This window comes from Tachysurus fulvidraco, chromosome 11, assembly GCF_022655615.1.
Source record: "Tachysurus fulvidraco isolate hzauxx_2018 chromosome 11, HZAU_PFXX_2.0, whole genome shotgun sequence".
NCBI classification, from domain to species: domain Eukaryota; kingdom Metazoa; phylum Chordata; class Actinopteri; order Siluriformes; family Bagridae; genus Tachysurus; species Tachysurus fulvidraco.
This window is the reverse complement of record NC_062528.1, coordinates 6,966,547-6,991,278: the sequence shown is the minus strand read 5'-3', so window position 1 is coordinate 6,991,278 and position 24,732 is coordinate 6,966,547. Positions and strand designations below refer to the sequence as shown.

The window sequence follows — 24,732 nt, the reverse complement described above, 5'->3', positions numbered from 1 at the left end:
GCGTTCGGTGTATAAGGTCATATCAACATACAGGTTGCTCTCTTCCATCCATCCATCCATTTTCTACCGCTTATCCGGGGCCGGGTCGCGGGGGCAGCAGTCTAAGCAGGGATGCCCAGACTTCCCTCTCCCCAGACACTTCCTCCAGCTCTTCCGGGGGAATACCGAGGCGTTCCCAGGCCAGCCGAGAGACATAGTCCCTCCAGCGTGTCCTAGGTCTTCCCCGGGGCCTCCTCCCGGTTGGACATGCCCGGAACACCTCCCCAGGGAGGCGTCCAGGAGGCATCCGAAACAGATGCCCGAGCCACCTCAGCTGACCCCTCTCAATGTGGAGGAGCAGTGGCTCTACTCTGAGCTCCTCCCGAGTGACTGAGCTCCTCACCCTATCTCTAAGGGTGCGCCCAGCCACTCGGCCGCCTGTATCCGGGATCTTGTCCTTTCGGTCATGACCCAAAGCTCATGGCCATAGGTGAGGGTAGGAACGTAGATCGACTGGTAAATAGAGAGCTTCGCCTTGCGGCTCAGCTCTTTCTTCACCACAACAGATCGGTATATCGACCGCATCACTGCGGAAGATACACCGATCCGCCTGTCGACCTCCCGCTCCATCCTTCCCTCACTCGTGAACAGGACCCCAAGATACTTAAACTCCTCCACTTGAGGCAGGAGAAGGTTGCTCTCTTGGGAAGGTGAATCCAACTTGAGAACTTATTTCACTAATGTTAGCTTGGAAAAAAAAGCATTTTTATTCTCACTTCGTAGCCCGGACACATCAAAATGCTGAATGACATAATTCTGTACTTTCCCTGAGTGAAAGCGGTAATCCTCGTCTGTGCTGCCTGTGTTGTTTAAAGAGCACTGCGTCAATTTTAAAATAGCCTAGACGGAAAAGACCGGATGTTTTTATTCTAATGATTTCTGATGTCATTACAAATGAATTAAAAATATCCCTGCAACATATAGACATAATAAAAGAGCAAATTATTGAAACACTTCATTGGGCAGCATGCCAGGACAGTGCTAGCTGGTGGCTAGAATTCTCAATAGCTCTAAATCTAGTTTCTGATTGTTTTTTTATTTTTATTTTATTGGCAAAATAAATAATAGGGGGTTCACATGACATGACAGTTCTCCAACTAAAAAAAAAAAAATTCTCAAATTCTGGGTTGTGTCTGAGTACAAGGGTGAAAGCCATGTGGGATTAAATGCAGTGTTTCTTAAGGATCTGCAGTCTGGCTCATTTAAGGGGAACTGAAATCGAACATGAGGCCTCATTTCTAATTTAAAATGCGATGAAGAAGCAGCCAAATAGTGAGATCGTCAATTCTTTTTTCTTCTCTCTGCTTTAAAACTAGGGATTTAAAACTTGCTTCTCCTTTGGTCTCTCGAGAAAGGAGAATGTTCTAGCATTCGCCTTCCCTGGTTGCTAGTGGTTGTGTGATAAAAGAGACTGGCAAATGATCAAATTTGACTTTGGCTACATCTCAATCATCTCCCTAGTTCACTAGTCTGGGGACTGATCAGGTTGTCGAGCCATTTTAAGGTCCACCCCCTCTCTGTCTCTCTCTCTCTCTCTCTCTCTCTCTCTCTCTCTCTCTCTCTCTCTCTCTCTCTCTCTATCTTGCTCTCTCTACAGTATCTCTCTCTTTGTCTCTCTCTCTCTTCCTCAGTCACAAAATCCTTCCAGTGAACTGAAACATTCTCTCCCTAAAACACGCTCCCTTACAGGAAATGACATCATGTTTCTCAACCAACTTTATCTACAGATGGTCACATGGGTGGTCCATTTGGGTATACACTTGATTGTATTTCCTGATAATTACTGAGTACAGAGCGGATGAGTAGCGGAACGCTCACTTTCTATTGACCGTTTATCACTGTCGTGGAAGTTTGAGTTTTGAGAGATTTAGAGTATGAATTAGCACACTGGAAGGCACGGGCAAGATTAAAGAGGTTTCACAATTTATTGTGTTCTGCTGCACAGCAGGACCCCTCACTCCTTGTGTAGCATGAGATAGGAAGGTCCACGATCATTGATTACGTCAAGATTTTATAGACAGGATTCAAACAAAGAATCCAAACAATGTACTGTAAAAGCAAAACATCATCAATCATTGGCTTTTGCACAACGCCTGCTCATCTCCTGATCAAGCTAATCTTGTCTTACCAAGGTCTACTAGAAGCTGTTTATGAGCCTAAGTCCTGTCCAGTCGTCTCTAGTCCCCTCTGCACTTGTCATAATCTAATATCACAATAATCCCAATAACTACCAGTCATGAGCATAGATGGGCAAGGCCTTACAAACATCTCGAAAGTAAAAATTTCCACCTCATCACATTGCATTTTTTTTTCAGCACATACAGTATGTTAATAAATCTTCAAAGAGAATGCAAAGGTATGGGAACGAGTCCTGGAGGTTCTCCTTCTGCTTAGCCTCTCTGTGGCTATAGGATGCCGCTATAATTACCAATATACAGTAGTGAATTTTAATTACATTTGATGTTCTATATGAATTTTTTTTGAAGATTAACAAGTTTCCAGCCTATGATCCTGCTTAAAGTTAGCATGGGTAATTAAGCTAACACATTTATATGATGTATAAACTGAAATATTAATGTTTGGGTTTTTATAGGGCTTTTGTTACAGAGTCATCAATGTCCCAATGTGTAGTGAGTCAAAGTCCCAACTCATTGTGTACATGATAGACTGATTCACCACCAATGGAGCTAGAAAGCTAATTAGGACGCGCTAATTGTGTCTTTGATTTGTTTATTCACTCACACAATATATATCTCACACAAATCTGATTCTCATCCTTATGAACGATTATGTTGCCTTCTCTTTCTAGCGCTCCCACAGTCGTCAGCGTGAGAGAGATTACGCACAACCTGCTCGCATGCCCTAGTTTAGAAAGTGACACAGCTCATGAGACACTTCCTTCCCATGTACTGCCAGGTGTGGCATATCCACGTTGCTGATGTCACCAATCTAGGTGTCTTTCACAGCTTTGTGAGTGTGTGTATGTGTGGGTCTCTATAGATCCCAATCAGATGTGGGATAATTAACGTGTTATGTGTTTTTTTTTACCAGGAACAAGTAGCAGGTTAGCATAGAAAATCTCACATGGCTTATTTTTAGTAGGAAACATTTTTAGCTTTAAAAAGTCTATGGATTAGAAAAGTCGTTTTAAATCTCATGAGCATGCTCAAAATTCTGCTTTTAATGTACTGTTTTGTATGTGTGTCATGAAATTAGCATCAAAATGCACCTTAAGTGTTCGAATCGAAACAAAAACGTGTGCAAGTCTGAGCTAATTTTAAATGAACTCATGAAAGAACTAGCTTAATGATGCCAGTACAACTGATCTCAGTTAAGGTGGGCAGTGATGTCTGAACTCACCAGCATACTCCGGATCCACATGAGGAGGATAGAAGCGGAAGTTGATGAAAAAAGGGATAGGCACACCGAACTTGAACCACTCCACCACATAGGGGGTCTGCTGGCCGTTGAGAGGGTGGCTCACATCACATCCCAAAACTACGCTCTCTCCTGCACGGGCCGTCACAAACTGGGGCTCCTCTCTCACGCCGTGGACACCTGGACACCATAAACCAACAAGCAAGGAGGAAAGATGAATCAAACGTCTTCATCAGCAAGCCAATATTGATCACCAAATCAATACAGGCATTTAAGCAAGGTTGAGATCATTCATACATTTGGTGTTATACACATGATTTTTCAGGCTCTCTCTTTCCCCTTTTCCACCGAGGCAGTTTGAGTGCTGGTTCGGAGCCAGAGCCTAATTTAGAACCAGTTCTTTCTGTTTCGACCGCAAAAGCACCGGCTCTGAACCAGGAAAAGTGGTTCTTAAGTAGCACCAAAACGTTGCTGGTCTAGACTTTAAGAACAGCTTGTGTCCGGGGCTGTGGGCAGGGCTGTGGGCGGGGCTACTGTTAGGGCATTTGAAAACGTACTTTAAGTATACTAATGTTTATTACACTTTTACTTTACCGCAATATGATACATTATCAGCACACACGATAGTAGGTAGCTACATGCTAAGGCTAAATTTTTTCTGTGTTAATGATAAAATAATGTTATGTTCTTTCTCGATTACAACCTCCGTTTATACGGATCACATGGAGCTGCACGTACATGCTGGATTCACAGCGTTTGGATGCCAATGTAGGTTCACAAAGCCATGAGCATTAACAGTAAAGCAACATCTGCCATTGTTGATGTTGTGTTTGTGTTTGCCGCTGCTGCGTGACGTCAGACTCGGCTCTGTGATGGCTCTCTAGCCGGTGGAAAGGCAAACCGGTTCTTAGAAGGTTCACCAGTGGAACCAACTTTGAACCAGCACCCGGTTCTTTTTGGTGGAAAAGAGGCCTGTCTCCTGCTCTCATGCTGGCCATATTTTTTTTACTACACAAGGCAAGAAAATGAGTGTCACTGTGTTTTTAGTAAAACTACAAAATAACAGAACCTGTCATGGTTAGGCTGAAGCATTGGACTACATTACCCATCAGTCTCGATGCATGTAAACACTGCTGAATAAAACAGAAGCCTATATATAGCTCAGTGAAATTCTTTCTTCACATATCCCAACTTTTGTAGCTGGAGTCAGAGCACTGGGTCAGCCATGATTTAGCACCCCTGGTGCAGAGAGAGTTAAGGGCCTTGCTCAAGGGCCCAACAAAGGCAGCTTGGCAGTGCTGGGGCTTCAACCCCGATCAACAACCCAGAGCCTTAACTGCTTAAGCCATCACTGACTCCTTTTTACACACAAACCCTTAATCTCCTTCCAGGAGGTTTTTAGTAGCTAGAAAAATGATCTGCAGTGCTAGTTTTTTGTGTATGTTTCCTCAGTTAGCTGTATAGTCTGGACTTTATCAGCAATCATTTGAAGACTTTGACAGGAAGGAATTAGTGTTGGGTCTGTGGTGAACTCAGAGTTTGTGCTGACCCATTAGTTCCTCAGGACCTCCCGGTTACACAATTATAAACTGTTGTAGAAAGGACATTATCTACATTTACATTATTTACTGTCCAGTGTCACCCAAATGAGGATGTGGTTCCCTTCTGAGTCTGGTTCCTCTCAAGGTTTCTTCCTCATATCATCTCAGGGAGTTTTCCCTTGTCACCGTCGCTTCAGCTTGCTCATTAGGGATAGGGATAGATACTGTATGTAGTATTTTTTACATTGGAAATTATTTTTTTAATTCATTTTAAACTTATTCATTTATTTATTTTAATTTTTTAGTCGTATTATTTAATCTTATTATATTTATTATTTATTTTTTTTCTCTTCTGTTTCTACACTTCTGTAAAGCTGCTTTGAGACATTGTGAATTGTTAAAAGTGCTATACAAATAAATTGAATTTAGTTTTTTCCATCCAGTGATAAGCGTTATTACTATGGCAATATATCTGTAGCAGGAAAGCCTCCTGAGGACTTCTTTGTACAGCGATTGGAGATTTGCTGCAGTAAAATCATTGTATGTGTGAACGTATGATAAATTCTAAATGATGTGTATGTAGATTTTAATAAGGAACAATCACTGATTGGAAATGATGGTATTTTTAGTGATAGGTTAGAGCTTCCCCATTAATCTGTGCAATGCTTGTGACTGTGATGCATTCGATGTCTGCTGTTTAACACTGACAAATGCTATTAACCCCATGCAGATATATTTTCTCTGCTTTCCATCACAGATTGTTGAACGTGCTTATTTTAAATGGCTCCATCAGTTCCATGTGATTGAACTGAGTAGCATTATGAACACTGAATAAAAGCAAACACTGAGCTTATACCTGTCCTGAGAAACAAACCCATGACTGTATTTCTCACCAGCGCCAACACCCTCCTGAGACTTAACAATTTACATCGTTTACGTTAAAACAGGGGTCCGCAAGCCGCGGCTCCGGAGCCGCAAGTGGCTCTTTCATCCCTCTGCTGCGTCTCCCTGTAGATTTGGAAAATAAATATTTCATTTAAATTTATTTCATTTTCGTTAGTTAGTTTTTAAAAAAAATGAAATTCTAAGATTATGATGCTCTTGTAACATTAAAATAAACCGTGTTTAATTTTTTTGTCGCTCAAAATATGCGTCATAACTGCCGACTTGCGAAAACCGACACACAGAAGCAGAAGCATTTTTGGTTTGCTGCAGCCGGCAAGTTGTCATGAAAATGGAGAGGACTCAATTATACATTGAACATTTTATTTGAAAGTAACCTTCAACCCAGCATCTTTTTTTGTTAAGGTTAGTTCAAACAATATATTTAATAAATAACTAATAACTAATAAATAAAATTCCGTTTACTCGGTAGCAGTTCATTGATTTCATAAATGCAACACACTGCGTTTTTTTCTATACTTTTCCATAAAGGTAAAAAACGATATATGCAGTGTTATCTTCATTTTAGATGGCAAAAGGGTTTTGTGGCTCCCTGTGTTTTTTTTCTGTGGGAAACGGCTCCAAATGGCCCTTTGAGTGTTTAAGGTTGCCGACCCCTGGGTTAAAACCACATGATCACGCTCACTTTACATCAATCAATTTAGAAACTTGTTTAAATTACGTTTAGTATTAGCAATAAAATCACTTTCTTTTTTTATACATAAGATTTTTTCTTAAATCTGACTGATTCATTTTTTTCAGTAAACTTTCTTTCTCTTATCTTGCCTTCTAGCCTATTCCCCTTCCCCTGAGACACTTGTTCTCTGCTCTGAAAACTGCCCCTTACACATCATCTGCTGTAAACCATGCAAGCAGTAACAAAGACCCAGCATTGTGACAACCAGTCTGCCTCGCTGCCTCCTGGAAATAAAAACAGCATGAAAGGCTTGCGTGAAAAGCCCCCTGAACATGTCCACCAAGTGTGTTTTCTGTTTGGAGCTAGTAATACCTGCTATCACCAGAGATCTCCATCATTACTGAGCAGATCATGCACACCGCCTCCTACTCTACTTCAGAAATGTACTTGCAGTCTAGCTGTGAAAAGGTCACTTTCTTTCTTTCTGTACTGCAAAATCTGCCCTGGACTTCAACACTGATGAAAGTAATCATCAGGAATTCAGGCATCATTATACAGTAATCCCTCGCCACTTCGTGGTTCAAGTTTCGCGGTTCAAGTTTCGCGGTTCAAGTTTCGTGGCCTCAGTGCATCAATGATTTTTCAAAAATATTCATTGAAAAATAAAAATAAAAATGGTTTCCCAGGATGCCAGACAAAGAGAGAAACTCTCTCAGAGGCTTTGTACATACCCACGGGCACTCATACAAGGCACGTGATTGGTTCCCGGCATGAGATCTGAGCTGATTGGCTGCGCATCATCGCATCCTCTCCCAGCTTCTTCCCTTGTTGTATCTCGCCACTCTCGTTCACGCTGTCAACTGTTTCTCGCGTATTGTGATCGAAATTAACTTTTCGTTAAGCCCTTACAATGCCTCCTAAGCGCCGTGCCCCTGCGAAAGATTCCTCTAGTGAGCCCAAGAGGAAGAGGAAGATGATGACCATCAGTGAATAGGTCAAACTTAGGGCCAATCCTACTTCAAGGATTTCACCTATCGCAAGGAGTTCCGGTCCCCATTAACCGCGATAAACAAGGGATCACTGTACTGATAGAGCGACGGAGATGCTTTGGAGACGTCTTTGAAGATGACTTCATGACTCATGACTGATTTTTTAAATCTGTTTTTAAATGTCTACTGATGAGGGGGGTTGGGAATCCTATTTGGTAAAAGGACTACACTAAATTCTCAACTCCTACTATAGCTAGTTCTTATTTAACACATGATGATCTCAGCTACAGACAATTGACACCCAATGGTTACAATTCAGGACTGAAATGTTTCAAATGTGTGTTTTTTTCTTTAATAACCAGTAACATAGATTGACCCATTTATATTTGTCAGTTACTGTCACAGTGACCAGTTGGCTCAAGGATTAAGGCTATGGGTTAATGCACAGAAATTACTGATAGGTTACAATGGGGTTCAAATTCTAGGGCCTTCATCACTTCCTAACAAGCTGAGTTATGCAAAGGAAAAAAATATAAATCACTGTCCTATTAGAGACCGAAAAATGCAGATGAGCTGAAGGTCACAAGGCCAACAATTCACTAAAAATGTTTTTTATATTGTTTATAAAGTATTCTATTTTTTTGTTAATTTGTTTGTTAAATGTGAGCCGAAATCATCACAGTTAAAAGAACCAAAGACTTAAACTACTTCAGTCTGTGTGTGCTGAATTTATATAATACACGAGTTTCACTATTTGAGTTGAATTACTGAAATAATTGATCTTTTCCATGCCATTCTAATTCATTGAGATGCACCTGTATATATGTGACAAATAAATGCTTCGTAATGAGGTTCTTCTTCTATGGAGCCAAATATTGAGCCCCTAAGCCAAATGGATTCAAATGGAACAAGGATCTAGGCTCTTATTAGGGTTGTTTTTATAATGAAAATGTTTAGTCAGTTTACAGGTTACGAGATGTTACGCAAGACCTCTGGCCAATTAATTGATCACATAAAAATTGCAGTTTGTCAGATTTTATAATAAAAAAGTTTATCAGGGGGCACTTAGTGGTTAACACGTTCGCCTCACACCTCCAGGGTTGGGGGTTCGATTCCCGCCTCCGCCTTGTGTGTGTGGAGTTTGCATGTTCTCTCCGTGCATCGGGGGTTTCATCCAGGTACTCCAGTTTATTTTATTTCTTTTTTATTTATTTATTTTTATCTATCTATCTATCTATCTATCTATCTATCTATCTATCTATCTATCTATCTATATATATATATATATATATATATATATATATATATATATATATATATATATCTTTTGTGACACAAATATATGCTTTCTATATTCTATATCTATCTATCTTTTATATCTATCACAGTACTTTTATTGGTATAAAATGTTTTTGGTATCTACAGTATATAGTGCAATGCAGTTTAAGTTTTTAATATATTTTTATATATATATATTCCTCAAAATGGATTTTTCCTCATTGGGTTTGTAGCTGGAGAATGTTCACTTAAGTAAGATGTAGAATTTCTTTAGCACTTCAGTGAAAAGGAAAATCAGTGGAATAAAAAATAAAAAATAAACTGCTGACTGCACACTCTCCACTCCTGAGACGCTGTGTGGAAAAACCAAGCAGCTTGAGCTTCAAAACGTAAACTGCATTGCACTATATAGATACCAAAAACATTTTATACCAATAAAAATACTGCATAAAAGTTCAGAAGTCTAGAAACACAGCTGAAAATGAAAGCATATAATTGTGTTGCACTGATAAGGCTTTCTCCACAATAGAAATGATTTCCACATCTTCTTCAGTAAGTGCTGCTATACATCAATTAGTGGTAGTATTTACCAGTTTAATCATCTTGTTCTTGGGAAATAGGTCACTTTATTAGATTTTGTCTGCACCGATTTTAGACAGAAAGAGAACAGAGTTCATGAAATTATGTGTTTAGCCCTGAGCCTAAACATAAACCGCGCTATAGCCGGTTTAGCCATAATAAATGGCCAAAGGGCCGTGTGCACTCTCTCTTAAACTCACTAGATCCTGCACATGCCAACAAGCTTGCAATAAAAACCCCTCAAGTCCAAACACTACAAGGCACAAGCAGGTTTAAGGTTTGTTCATATCGATATCGTATAACCTAATTGGAGGCTTGTTGGATAAAACGTTAGCAGAACCATGTATTGCACACACATTGTATTAATAATAAATATTGCGTATCTGGGATTGGAACAAAAGCAATTACATATGAAAAGCAGATAAGACAAACAGGTTATAATTTGTTATGGGTATAACAGGGGGTTTAAACGGAAGTAGCCCCTGCAGGCTGAGTTTATCGCATCCTGAGCTGTAGCTAAATAACAAAGTCAACTGAAGCCATGCTCTATGCTCTATGCTCCAAGCTCCTATCAGTCATTCTGTACATTAGCACTGTGACCGAAGGCATCTTTTCTTTCTTCTCCAGAGCTGGAATTATTTTATTACTTTCGAGGAAGACCAATGTTTTTTCATCCTGACTGTAAGTTTTAAGTACATGATTAAGTCAACGGTTTTCTGGCTTTCAGACTACACAAGTCATCTGGGTGGACTTCATGCCTTTTTATGAGTAAAATCATCAAAGGTGATGTTTTTTTTTCAATAGCATCTTAACCAATGTTTCCCAAAGTATTGGCCAGGGACCCCAGGAATCTGTTTGGCACAATAACAGGGGGAAGTTGTGGCCTAATGGTTAGAGAGTTTGACTCCTAACCCTAGAGTTATGGGTTCGTGTCTCGGGCCGGCAATACCACGACTGAGGTGCCCTTGAGCAAGGCACCGAACCCCCACCAACAAAAATCACAACTCACATTATAACTGTTATTTTATTTATGGGTCCAAGCACCAAAGTCAACTCAGGCCTAATATGTTCTATTGGTAAATAAGTTTCATCAAGAGAAAAAAAAAAAAAATTCATTATGTGATTTCATTCTGAGGGGGTCAGTGGGATTTATTTTACAGTTAACTCGGCTACAAAACATTTGAGAATCACCGAACTAAACCATTACCTTTAAACAAATTTGAGTCTTAAAGCCAAAAATATGGGCCATTGGAAATGTATACACAAAGCAAAATTAAAATTAAAATTTCTTTACTCCTATGCATTTTAGACCTTCATTCATTCATTCATTCATTCATTTCAAATCAATCCACTGGACTCATTTCAGTTTAATTATTCTAATGTATCTTCAATCTATTTAATTTAATATCTTAAATATTTGTAGATTTCTACAATTGTATTACATTAGTTTTACTAATCAAGCTTAATATAAAATTGAAGACTATTTGGCTTTCACTTACATGTTTGCCTCAATACTTGAACTTTAATCTAAGATTTTATTCTGTATTTAATCATTTCTCCAGCACTGGCTGTGATACCCAACCCAATCCTCTCGACAGTCCACGTTTGCTCTTTCGCCACTTAAACCACACGTACATCAGTTATTCAATATGGATATCTTCATTCAAGCTAGTTTGTAATTGAAAGACAGAAAATAACTGGACCTTAAGAATGGTTCTAAGGACTGGGATGAGTAACACTAGGACAGATATAGTATCATGGCAGAAATACTATTGATGGAATTTTTAATGAAGGAGCATAGAGTGCAAAAGCTTGTTTATTTACACACTTGCAAGTGCATACTAGGGCCTGAGCAATAATTGGTACCAAACCAAAAATTTGAGTGATTAATTAACCTGTGTCCAATTTGATGCAATTTAAAGTACAATGAAAAAACATTCTGGGCTCTAAAGTGGTGCAACTAGCTCAAATTATAGAGGCCGAGAGATAATATAAATATAAATATATACAAATATTTGTGGCGCCTAGCACCTTGATATCTGTAGGGATATTTATTAAAGGCAGGGTCTCCGATTTTTGAGAAATGCTTCACGAAACTGAGTCGGGCCGAAAAATAAATAAAAAACAAAACAAACATGTAGCCAATGAGCAGAAAGGGTCGGGGCTTGTCAATATGCGGCGGACAGAGTGTTCAGTGCGCATGTGTGACATTAGCAGAAAGCGGTTTTAACATTGACATGGAGGTTAAAAACAGAAAGAAAGCGAAGAAAGGCTTACAATAAGGCAAGAAGTAGGACGTGTTAATATAGGATCAGCTTTCCAGCGCTGGAGAGAACTGAAGGAGCAGGAAGTTGGCGCATATTCACAGATTGGAGTTTCCCGAGTCAATAACTTCTGAGCTAAACACTGTTTTGCTTTATTACACAGAACTAATATATGCCGTCCTTTACATGATTATGCTTGTGTCATTTTTGCTTGTTTGTTTATCTACAATCGTATTGTTCTTCCCTTCAGCTATGATAAAGACACAATTCTTTCCATTAGTTGCCTGGGTTACGTATGTATGTATGGGCGGAGCTATCAATACAGGGGTGGAACCCATTTGGGTTAGGGGCGTGTTTGTTTTGGTGATTTTATGTCAACATTGGCTTTCAAAAATCGGAGACCCTGCCTTTAATTTTTATCAGTGCTTTAACAGAAGAGTTCTGAATTATTTCAGTTCTATTCTCTTCAGTTTCTATTCATATAGTATACAGCATATAGTAAATAAACAACCAGACCTTAGTATACAAGTAGAGACGTTCTATCGCCCATACAGAACCTTTTTACTCTAATTGCAAATAATATGAATTTCTATTTTCTATGTATCACTCGGTGAGTCTTTTTCAGGATGTTCACACATATTAATTACTTGTTAACTATAAGACTCGGCATAATGCAAGGGAAAAGAAGAGTGTGAAACCTGCTATCAGCCTCAATCCTAAACAGAGGCGCACCAGGAATCCGCCATCATACAGCGAGGGAAGTATAGAGGTGCACAGAGAGGTACAGAGAACTGCTCAGCTGCTTGGCCACAGGATAGATGTGTATTTGAACACCAGCATGCTTTTGGTAAAGGTCATTTAACACAAAACAACTGCACAGAGTCGAGTATTGAGCAATCGAGCATTTTTTTTCTCCTTTCTCAGACTTTTTTTCCACATAGATATCTCTTTGGTCTTTATATTGGTTTATCCTTTCTTTAACAACAAATGCAGTCTTCACAGGTGAAATTCAGAGTGCAGACCTGAAGTAGATGTTTATTCTATTTATTTATTATTCTATTTATAGCCAAAGTAACAGAGCATACCTGGGCAACAAGAAGCACCTGGCAGTGACGTGTTCCAATATTTTTGATCAGGTAAAAAAGAGTGCATTCAAATGAAAGGTGATGTAAAAAGAAAACTGTATGTGTAGTGTAAATGTAAATCAGGAAACAAAAGCTGAAATTTTAATCGATCCTCTGATTTCTTAAGCACATTTAAACTCAAATGTCTTTTGTATAGCAAAGAAAAGGTAAAAAAAAAAATTGGATGTGCCATATGTTTAAATGTTCCATATGTTTTCTGTAATAAATGGCAGTATTTATGCTTTGCTCCTTTTGGTACTGTATGATGATGTAACTCTGAACCTGATGTAGAAGTTTATAGGGTTTTTAACCCTCTCTGCTCCAGGGTGCTGTATCATGGCGGAACCTGTGCTCTGACCCCAACATTCAAAGTTGGGATAAGCAAAGAAAGAATTTCACTGTGCTGTAATGTATATGTGTAAAATAAACGCTTCTATTAAGCAATAAATATTCAACCTCGTTACTCTCCCATGTTCTATCTCTCTTACCATTCATTCATTTTCTACCGTTTATCCGAACTTCTCAGGTCACGGGGAGCCTGTGCCTATCTCAGGCGTCATTGGGCATCAAGGCTATCTCTTATCAGTTTTTGATAAATCCCAGCATCATAGGATGTGCTTGCTCTGATCACTTAAGGACCAACATTCAGCTTTACAGTGCTGTGGCTTGAAGCCCAATGCTCTGATCAACAGACCAGGAGTCGTAAATGCTTGAGCCACCATGTTTTAGTTCATATATTACTAAAACATTAGCAATATATATTGAAAGAGATATTTCTGATGACAGTGTAAGACCAAATACCCAAGCGGTCACATCCTGGCTAACAGCACAGAAGAAAAGAGCCTACGTTCCAGAAGAATTCTATCAGTACCCTCACTTTAGAGGTCACATTTTATTAAACTTGAACAAAATTGTGTCAAGATTGCATCATAGGCATCACAATGTCTTCTTCACAGTAACTTAAACAAAGCACCGGATGGAAAATAAAGTCGGGTAGTACAGACACCTCAGGGACACCAGATGGTCACTAAGTCCTTTGAAAAGTAAAGACATGGTCATTTTAGCAGGGTCACTGATGTCCATCTGATAGAGTGTGCACCCTGTTCTCATCTCATGAACTCACCCCATCTGGTGCCCGGTGTCTCTAAACTTCCCAATCTGTTTCCGGCCTCCATATTTCAATGTACAGCATAAAACATTAATTGTCTGTTCCAGGCACTGGTTTGGAAAGAATTTGTCCCATTTTGGGACTTTTTGGGACATTTTTTGGGATTTGTGTGTGTTGCTTCAGGTTAATGGGTTCAACCCTTAGTTCAGGTAACAAATTTGGCATATTTTCCCATTCGGGTTTCCTCCGAGCTCTCCAGGTTTCCACACTCCACCCAAAAACATACTAAATTAAAATGCCCATGGGTGTAAGCAAGTGTGAGAAAGTGTGTATCCACCTAAGTGTGTATCAGTATCTTAGTATTTGCAGGATAGGCTCTGGATCCAACACCACCCTGACAAGAACAAAGTGATTACTAGTGTAGTAATGAATGAAGAAAGGAAAAAGGACGGAAAAAAGGAAGGAAGGATAAAATAAATGAATTAATAAACCCATCAATTATGCAATTATGGTGGAAACAGAACTCTATATATACACTCCTGCTAATTCATTCAATAGTCAACCATCTGCGAAAAAGTATCCAGCATCAGAATGAGCAAAAATAATTGCCTGGACTTTTGAACCAGTTTCTGTAAACTTGCACCCACTGTAGTATCAGATTTCTGTTCTTGGCTGACAGAAGAACCTGATGTGGACTTCTGCCATATTACTCCATCCACCTCAAGGTCTGATGTCTTGTGCATCCTGGGACTCTTTTCTGCTCACCACAGTTGTAAGGAGTGATTATTTGAGTTACTCTAGGCTAGAGGTCTTCTCGGGTCTAAAGAAATGTACCCGACCCAAAGTGACCCGAATCACTTTTTACCCGAACCCGACGTGTATAATTTAATTTTTTTTAAAGAAAGACCCGACCCGAGACAAACCCGAAAAAATTACCCGACCCGACCCGACCCGTTGGCAATTTTTTTTAACCCGACTGGACCCGATTGTTGCGTAACTCTACATTAAATAAATAACCGCTAAATAACCACTACATAATGGATTAAAAACTGATTGACAGGTCTGTTTCAACAAAAATTTGCTTACCGCCAGCCACACATCACCAGCCACATGTCGCAAGCGGTCTTGACAAACAAAGGAGAGGTTGGAAAATGACTCGAGTCGATGTACACACACGAGATACAGTAGTCCGGGTCTTCTCGAGTCCGTTCGGTAAAAACACATTCATTTTAAATTAGCCAAGATCCGACGCCGCTATTATTATACCCGACCCATGTCCGAGCCACACGTGAAACTTTTAGTCCCGAATCCGCTCGTGTCTGGGGTCGGACCTCGGGTTTCCAGATCTAAGTGGACCCATGAAGTCCTCAACTCTAGGCTTCCTGTCAGCTAAGACCGAGAATGGTGTACCAGTCCGTGTTAACTCTACAGAATGTTATGTGTGAAAATCCCAAAGGATCTTCAATTTCTGAAAAACCAGCCCATCTAGGACAAGCCCCATTCTGATGTTTGATGTGACCTGCATCTGCATGATTTTATGCATTGCTCTTTGTCCAACGAGTGTATACAGACTATAAACGACGAGTGTAAAAGCCTCCAGGCAAGATGTACAGTTTCCTCTCCATAATGCATATAAAGGCATTTGATTACATTTGTAGCCAAAAATGATGACAGCAGAACAAATCCTTAGCAGGAAATGTGGTCTTTAGCACAAACACAGCGGGGCCTCAGCCACTTTTCTCTACATTAGATTAGTCTGCAATAAGATCTGCACACAGGACAGCGGAATCCCAAAGCGGCTCATCGAGAGAATTTACCTTCGTAACATTACAGGTACAAATGTGCTAAATTATGCAACAATCATAACAGAGCATGTCTGAAAGGAGTATCCCTACCCTGTTAATACATTTCGTTTCTCTTTAAAGGAAGACAAGGTGTGAAAACGAACATCACACAATAGGGTTAAAGCGATAACACGTTCCGATGTGGAGGAGTTTCCACGATGTGGAGGTGTGTGGGTCTTGGCTTTAGCACACAGACGCCGAGTGCAGTTCAGTATGTGGAAGCAGATTGCTGAATATTTAATAAATCTAAAGGAGACAGCTCAGGCCACGCTGACACAACTCCAGCTGACGGAGGGCTGAGAGAGACAGAAAGAAAGGTGAGAACACGGTGAGGATGGAGAGAGAGAGAGCAAGAGAGAGAGAGAGAGAGAGAGAGAGAGAGAGAGAGAGAGAGAGAGAGAGAGAGAGAGAGAGAGAGAGAGAGAGAGAGAGAGAGAGAGAGAGTGGCAGTGTGCCCAAGTCTGGGAAGAGCTTGTGCCTCAGCTTGTGCCTCACAGTTTGCATGTTCTCCCCGTGCCACGGGGGTTTCCTCCAGGTACTCCGGTTTCCTCCCCCGGTCCAAAGACATGCATGGAAGGTTGATTGGCATCTCTGGAAAATTGTCCGTAGTGTGTGATTGCATGAGTGAATGAGAGTGTGTGTGTGTGTGTGTGTGTGTGTGTGCCCTGTGATGGGTTGGCACTCCGTCCAGGGTGTATCCTGCCTTGATGCCCGTGACCCGAGAAGTTCGGATAAGCGGTAGAAAATGAATGAACGAATTTCTGGACGAACTGAATATAATATCCATTCTATTTCATCCATAAATATAAATCCATTCTAAATTGTACCATAAAACTGTTCTAATTTCTGGTAACAATTTAAAAAAAAATCATTACAAACTGACAGGCCACTGCAGATCTGAAGATTTGGTGTAAAACTGTAACATTTTTCACTGTAAAAAGTGTCTTTCTTTAGACTTTCTCCAACAGTAGAGGGGGTGAAACTAATATAAGGGATATCATCCAGATAGACTGCAGTTTAACAGCCAGGAACTTCTGGATCTAGATGTATTGATTCCGTGTGCTTGATAACAGGAAATAAAACGCATCCTGATTTAAAAAAAAAAAAAGAAGAAGAAGAAGAACTTCAGGAAATAGGAAGCAGTGTGTAGTTACAGTATTACAGATCTCTGTTCTCTAGCTGCTTTCATAAGAAGAATGCCTTTAGGAAACTGTGCTGCATTTGAGTTTGATTTAAAACCTGCTAAATTCTTAGGGAGGAAAGAAGGCTTTTCTAAATGCTGGTGCCGAAAAAACAAAAGCGGTATGGACCAGTCACCTTAAAAGGCTGTGGGGACAAAAGATTGCTGCTTGGCAAAGATGGTGAAGAAGAATGGAGAAGGAGAAGAAGAAGGATTTGGCTTTGCCAAGGGTGTGTATTATCAGCAATCAGACAGCTGTGTGAATCCTTCTGTCCGTGAGCCGTAGCTCTCCTTATCTGGGTTCATTCATATGTGTTCAGCAAATGTCCTGCTTTTAACTACCGGGAGCATAAAAAACAATAAACAGACTAAAAAAACCTATAGGCCTCAGACTTGATCCCCAGTTTATTCATTTCATTCTTAGCTTTATCCTGGTCAGGGTCGTGCTGGATCTGGAGTCAGTAACACTGAGGGCGAGGCAGGAATACACCTTGGAAGGTAGACCGGTTCATCACAAGGTACGAGATAGAAAAGAAACACACACATACATCTATACACAAAGGGGGAAACTTATCACAAGCAATCCACCCACTAGCATGTTTTAGAGAGGACAAATTGTAAAACCCATGTAAACATAATGAGAACATGTGAAACACACAATCAGTCACCTGAGCTCAAGACTAATGACTATGCCATGATAAAAAGACACAACATAAACGTGACACGTCTATCTAACTGAACTTTACTGTGCATAAATTGACTGAACTCACTATTGTATTGAGTAGAAAATGACTAAATCCCTTGTTTTTTAAAGCATAGGTGCAGGGTTTTTGTTTGCACGCCTAAATGCCATGACACCTACTGTATAATGCATTGTGAAAATGTCTTCGATTAGGATTCTATCACCTCTGGATACTAGGGTTAGCTTTTTATTGAGATTCGAATCACTAATATACCAAAAACATTTTCACGTGTTCCTTTTACAAACCTGGGTTTTGGTGTGTTATGGAAACTAGCCTAGGTTTTTTTTTTTTTTTTTTTTTTTTAATCATGTCATGCCTTATTTTCTCATCATTTCCTTCTTATAGGGTGACCTGGAGCAAAAAAATCTAAATGTATATAATGCTACAAAGAATAAATCATTCTGACAAGTGAGACATCTCATACAATACTACTGCATCGGTTGCTGGGAATGTATTTTAAAACTCATGCGTGTATGATTTTACTGTACATCTCCAGAGTACATTACATCCTTAGGTGGTAGGAAATGCTATTCATTTATGAACTTCGTTTTAAGCATTTAAGTTGTCAGCACCTTTCAATATGCATGCTTAGAGAATGCCTGTATTGTTCTTAGTTTCGTTTGTACATCCCTTCATTTTCAGTAATTTTGTTATCGTTGACATGCAATCGTCCCAAATAGGAGTGTAGTCCATTATGAGTCAGTGACTCTTCACTGTACAGTCTCAGTTCCTCACTCTTTCACACCAATTTAGCTCAGACAGCTTTTTTGGTGGGGTGCAAGAAAAACAAGCAAAGTTAACACACAGTCTGACAAACATGAGCTCGGGATCTTACCATGGACCCTTGAGCTTTAAGGTGACACAATAAGGTTATTCTTAATTTTTAGGGTTTGTGATTAGATTTCAAGCTCCTCCTTTCATTATACAGCCATTAAAATGTATATTTTTCACATAACAGCCTCTGCAGTAATTTGTAATAGGTTTACACAAGAATGATGCCAACATTTTTAACCATTTATAGTTCGATGTATTGTTATTGGATTGTCCACAAGACTCGGCCTTGATGCCACACATGTTACAGCAGCTTTAAACAGTTATTCCCTTACCCACCTCTCCTCTTTCCTGACTTTTGAAATCAATAATAATAAAACACAGCTTGTCATTTAACCGGTAGCTCAAAACCGTCAAATCTTTTTCTTTGTTAAATAATAATAGCCTGTTTATTTTTGTCTTTAGATCATGTGAGTTCTTGTCATACGAGTCTCACAAAGCTGGTTCTCAAATATAAGAACGTGCAGAATTGACTTGCGTCCTCGTGAAGACCAGTCTTGTCAGGCTACGTTGGAAGAACGTACTTTCATGAACAGGATGACATAGAACACATCTTTGTGAGAACTGAGATGTGCTGCGATCTTTCTTTGCACAGGACCGCCAATAATACTAAAATATTCATTTACTTTGGATAATAGATTTGATATTGAGAATTTGATAAGAGAATTGTAATAGATTAAAATAGTTCAGAGAGAAAAGTTTCTCTTTTCAACAACCACATATATGCTGCAATATAAATCATATAACAATCATTCTTTACAAATGCATATTTAGATTATTATTGTTCAAATGCTTCATCGCAATGACTTCTGGATTCAGTCAATAGATCAAGAACACATCCAGGTGCGAACACAATACTTATGTTCTTGGGAATACAAGAGCTAAAAAAGAGATGCAATGCAGCATAATATGTATGGAAAAACGGCTCCAGTGAACTAGATGTTACGGCCTTTAAAATAGCCCAGTAATGCAAACATCTATGCTACCCCTTACAGACGGGACTACTGTCAATGCTGCTGTTATAGAAAATTAACTAACCTCCTGACCAATCAAACTGAAGAATTCAAAAATGCTGAGGTATAGATTTGTGCAAGTTTATTGTTGTGTAATTTGTTTTTAAAAATATAATGTTAATAATAATAATAATAATAATAATAATAATAATAATAATAATAATAATAATAATAATAATAATAATGGCACTCCATCCAGGGTGTATCCTGCCTTGATGCCCGATGACGCCTGAGATAGGCACAGGCTCCCCGTGACCCGAGGTAGTTCGGATAAGCGGTAGAAAATGAATGAATGAATAATAATAATAATAATAATAATAATAATAATAATAATAATAATAATAATAGTAATAATTAAAAAAATAATAAATAATAATACAAATAAAATAAATCAAATAATAATAATGTATAATGACATTGATGATATTAATAATAATAATAATAATAATAATAATAATAATAATAATAATAATAATAATAATGTACAGCTTTGTCAATGTTCTGCTATAGTTGTAACTGCAGTGTTAAGCCCCGCCCACAGGCGCGCCGAACTGTCCCGTTGCTCTTTTCTGCAGTTCACATCTTTCCGTTTTTATACATTTTCAGCAGTGAATCAATATTTTCCATGCCAATTCGGGTCTACACTGGCTCTGAGATGACCTTGCCTACTGCACTGTGTGACCAGTGAATTTCCGATTTGCTTCACACCCGCATTGTGCCACAGCTTTGTGCCTACAAGCCAATTAAGTGCTTCTAATGATCACTGATTATAATAATGCACTTATTACTTCATCTCGGGGCTTAATAAGACCTGGACTCTGGATGTAGCCTGGATTATTTTTTGTGCATAATGTCAATATCAATACAATCCAAATCTAAAAGCCCCAAAATAGGAGATATAATAAGAGGAATTTTTTATTATTATTATTATTGTACAAAATGCATGAATTCAGTAGTTTGCATGTAAGAATAGTAGAATATTGACTCTCACACAACGCAACCTATGGACTAATTGTGTGGAGTCCAGATGCACGCGCGTAGTCCTAATTAGCGCGAGAGAGCGACCCCTTCTCCTGGACACGCGGGGAAAACGCAAGGTTAAATAAGTCCACGGGTGTGCAAGCTGTTTAACGTAAAGTAGAACGTGCACACATGTACAGACGATTTGCATTAATAATAAATTATTATAATATTAATAATAATACAGTGGCCGTTAGTAGGCCTAACACAGCCGCGTTTGGTAGTGCATTCAAAACAGTGTAGCTATTGAATGCAGCATGGCGCCTGCAAAGAATATACGATTGAACCGAATTATAATCGCCAACGACTGCAGCGAGAATAGACTACACCATGCAATATGCCGAGAATAAATCAGAGCACACAATCGCAGGTCCTCATGTCTGCTCTCTTAATCCTGCCCTAATCCTGTGCACAGGCTGGAATGCATAGTGTCTCCAGAATGCTGGCTAATCTAATTCTTATTCCTATTTATTTTTACATTCACACAATTACACGCCATATACGTGCATGCCACATACATTCGTTTAAACAGCGCGTGCAAAGCGTAAAATGGCACGTGAATTGTGCGTCGCTTGTCTTTAGATGTAGGTGATGGAGCTGAAGGCGATGCTTACACGCCTTGTGTCTGGGCGCCGCTCACGGCCTCACATCAGACATCATTATAAGGCGCAGGATCAATCATGATGAATGGCCGACTTTGAACTTTTGATGCAAGTTATGCAGAATGATAAATAAAACATAAAGGAAGAAACAAAGGAAAGAAATGCACATACTTCCTCACGCTTTGCTGCTGGCTGGTGTAACCTGCTATATGAATGTATGAAAGAACGACTGGGGGAGAAAAAAAAACGGAAATAATGATGCAGGAAATATGTCTGTTTGTTTGTGTTTGTTGTTTGGGTTTCTAATGAAAAAGACAACATGCTGCGCTTCCACTCACCTTGAGCTGTCGTTCCCCTGGTGCTGAAAACGCTTGCTATCAAAGTGGCCACATACCAAATCATAGTACTGTCGCCGACCAGAAATAACAGCTCAGCGTGGCCCTTTCAATATTTTGCACATAGTCGATTTCTGCGCACAGCACCGTTTTCCCGTTATTCATATCATATTCCCGTTCTCTCTCTCTCTCTCTCTCTCTCTCTCTCTCTCTCTTTCTCTCTCTCTTTTTCACTCTCTCTCTTTCTCACTCACTCTCTATCTCTCGTTCTCTTTCCGGCGTCTCCCTTCATTCTTGCCCCTGCCCGCCTTTCTTATGGCATCCTCATCCTCATCATCATCCTCTTCCTCATCCTCCCCCCGGACACCTGCACCAACACACTCGTGGAAGACGGAGACGCTTCTCAAGCGCGACGCGAAACCCAGTGCGGGAATTCAGACGGCGGCTCCGCCCACGCGGCGCTCTTATTCGCTACTATTGCGACACTGGAGTTGGAAATGCAGCAGCAGACCACGCCACTGTTACCTTTTGATTGGCTGAGGCGGCCAGAAGTCGGTTAGTGTATTGGTTAATTGTGTGCGTAATACAGAACACGGTTACTAACTCAAGGTGAGTTGGAGCGTGCTGATGTTGTGTAGTGTTGTGTAGTGTGCTGTGGTGCAACCGCAGTATCATGCGCACAGATGAGCCGCGCGTCCACAGCTTTCTAGTTGTGATCAGCTCTGGCACTGTAAATATAAACCGATCATGGTGTGGAGAAAAAGTTCCCATGCTTGCTTTGTATATCATGGTGCGTTACTGGTATCATCACCAAACTTTTAGCTGGTGTTCACTGGTATGTTTTAAACACGTATTTGTAGGGATATATGTTAATAATGTTTCTGATGCATGTTTGCCTCGAACACTTGCCTATAGATTAGAAAATACTTTATATATATAAAGATTCTAGATTCTAGAGTCAATCCCAGAGGAGACAAGGTGGGGGACATCATGGATGGGATGCCAATACACAGAGACACATACACATCATTAACATTCATTCATTCATTCATTCATCTTCTACCGCTTATACAAGCTAACAGAGATTCTATCATGAAGTAAAAAAAAAAAAATAGCTGCATACATCTTATCCAGGGAACACACTGGGTGTGAAGTGGGAATACCCTCTGGGATGTCAGTCCATCATAATGACACTATACACAAAAAAGACACAGTCAGATTACCAGCATGTTTTAGAGATGTGGGATAAAAACAGAGAAACTGGAGGAAACCCATAGGGAGAAATTTTAACACAGCAGTCTGGAACCAGAAACACAGGAGCTGTGAGGCTGCAGCTTTAACTGTTGTGCCAACACAGAAATATTAGTTGTTAATTATTTTGCACCCCAACAATAATCTAAAGCAAACCAAGATGTGTGAAAACAGACAATATTAAACTAGAAAAAAAATGACCATGCATGTTTCCTCACACACAGACAACGATATTAACCCCCTGGAGAACACAGAATACAACTTCATTTTATATGCACCTTCTTCATGCACAGGGAAAACAGCAGGCAAACATATTTTCTGTAAAGTGAGTATTAAAAAAAGAATGACATAATTGAATTCCTAAAAGATTATTGTAGAAAGAGCTGTTGAATGATTGGCATCCCTAAATTGGCTGTAGGGTGTGAATGGGTGTTTGTATGAGTGCGTGCATCCTGGGATCTATCAGATGGTAGATAAGCGCTACAGTGGATAGTGGTTGGTACTTCGTACTACGATATTGATCCTTTGTGTTTATTTTACTTCTGGCGTTTTCCCTTTTTGCACTACAGTCACAAATGTCAAGCCGATGTATTATTTCCTGACACAGTTGTGCTCTGCATTGTATGAGTCCCACAGAGATGCAGAAGTTCCCATGAGAAACGACTTATCAAAAGATAATGAATGCACAGAAAAGCGTAATGGACAGTGATAAACTGCACTCAGTGACACTTTTTTCCACAAGGGAATTCAAAGCTCTGCACGGTGTCATCTGCACATCACATTCATCATTTTTAATTAGATGTAATTCATCCAGTGTAATTAGAAGTAACACAAAGCATAGGGTAATTATAAGTGTAATCGCACCTCAGGGGTGGTGGTCTTGGTTCCTGCCTCTGCCCTGTGTGTCTGGAGTTTGCTATGGAGTTTTCCCCATGCTTTGGTGGTTTCCTCTGAGTACTCCAGTTTCCACCAATAGTTTAAAGATAGAACTAGCACCCTACTGTATGCAGGGTGTCCCTCGCCTTGTGCCCTGGGGTAGTCTCCTGGCTCCTTGTCATTCTGAGCAGGATAAGCAGTTCAGAAAAAGGATGGACAAGATCACCTGGACAGCACCACTGCAGCAAAGTATTGTGGGAGTCTGTTTCTGAATCAGCTTTGTAGTCGGACCTTCATCAGCGAACATTCGAAGACTTCGGCAGGAATGAATTAGTGTTGGGTCTGTGGTGAACTCTGAAATTGCGCTGACCCATTAAGTCCTCAAGAGCTCTTTAGATTAGATTAGATTAGATTAGATTAGATTAGATTAGAGTAGATTAGATTCAACTTTATTGTCATTACACATGTACAAGTACAAGGCAACGAAATGCAGTTTGGAAATGCACAATCATCCGCCTCTGGTCTTACTGGATTCGTCTGTTGTTCTGTCTGCCTGGAGTTTGTGGCATCCATCTACCTTGATAGCTTTGTCGGGTACGCCGTCACTGAGCTATGTTTCAGTGAAAACCATGACATTACAGTCCATAAGTCTCTTACTGTTTTTTAGGCAAAGTCATATGTCATTCATTTTATTCACCAGGGACCGCACATTATTGAGGAAAATGCTGGGTAAGGAGGGTCGGTGTGGTGTTAGCTTTAGCCTAGCTTTTATCCCTCAGTGTTTCCCTTGCCTTCGTTTATGGTCTCGATGCCATCTGCCCGGCCGGGAAGAGTGCATAAACTCTGGTGTTCTTGATATCTCAGTGGTGAGTCGAGTATTGGTGATAATACTGTCGGAGTGGAGTAGGCCGATATCCAAAAGTTCCTTTTTGGTGTATGATATTAAAGGGAAACTGTTCTGTATGAACAGACTCGAAATGAGCAGAAAGATTATTGCAAAATCTGACACTGAGCCTTGGTCATCTTGGATGCTTAATTCCTAAAATTAAGATGCTCAACTACAAAATGTTGTAGAAAGGACATTATTTACATTCACATTATTTACTGTCCAGTGTCACCAAAATGAGGATGTGGTTCCCTTCTGAGTCTGGTTCCTCT

At 39.8% G+C, this 24,732-nt stretch overlaps 1 protein-coding gene across 5 annotated transcripts in view; it reads right to left on the bottom strand.

Annotated features, from left to right (window-relative positions):
* Positions 1 to 21,903, bottom strand: part of igsf9ba (immunoglobulin superfamily, member 9Ba) — an 83,493-nt gene extending 61,590 nt beyond the window's left edge. For all 5 annotated transcript variants that reach the window (XM_047820881.1, XM_047820877.1, XM_047820879.1 and 2 more), the window contains exons 1-2: positions 21,451 to 21,903; positions 3,400 to 3,597 (exon numbers count right to left, since the gene is read on the bottom strand). In XM_047820881.1, coding sequence (XP_047676837.1) covers positions 3,400 to 3,597; positions 21,451 to 21,514 — 262 coding nt within the window. In that variant the 5' untranslated portion in view covers positions 21,515 to 21,903. The remainder of the gene's footprint in view (positions 1 to 3,399; positions 3,598 to 21,450) is intronic.
* Positions 21,904 to 24,732: the final 2,829 nt, after the last annotated feature.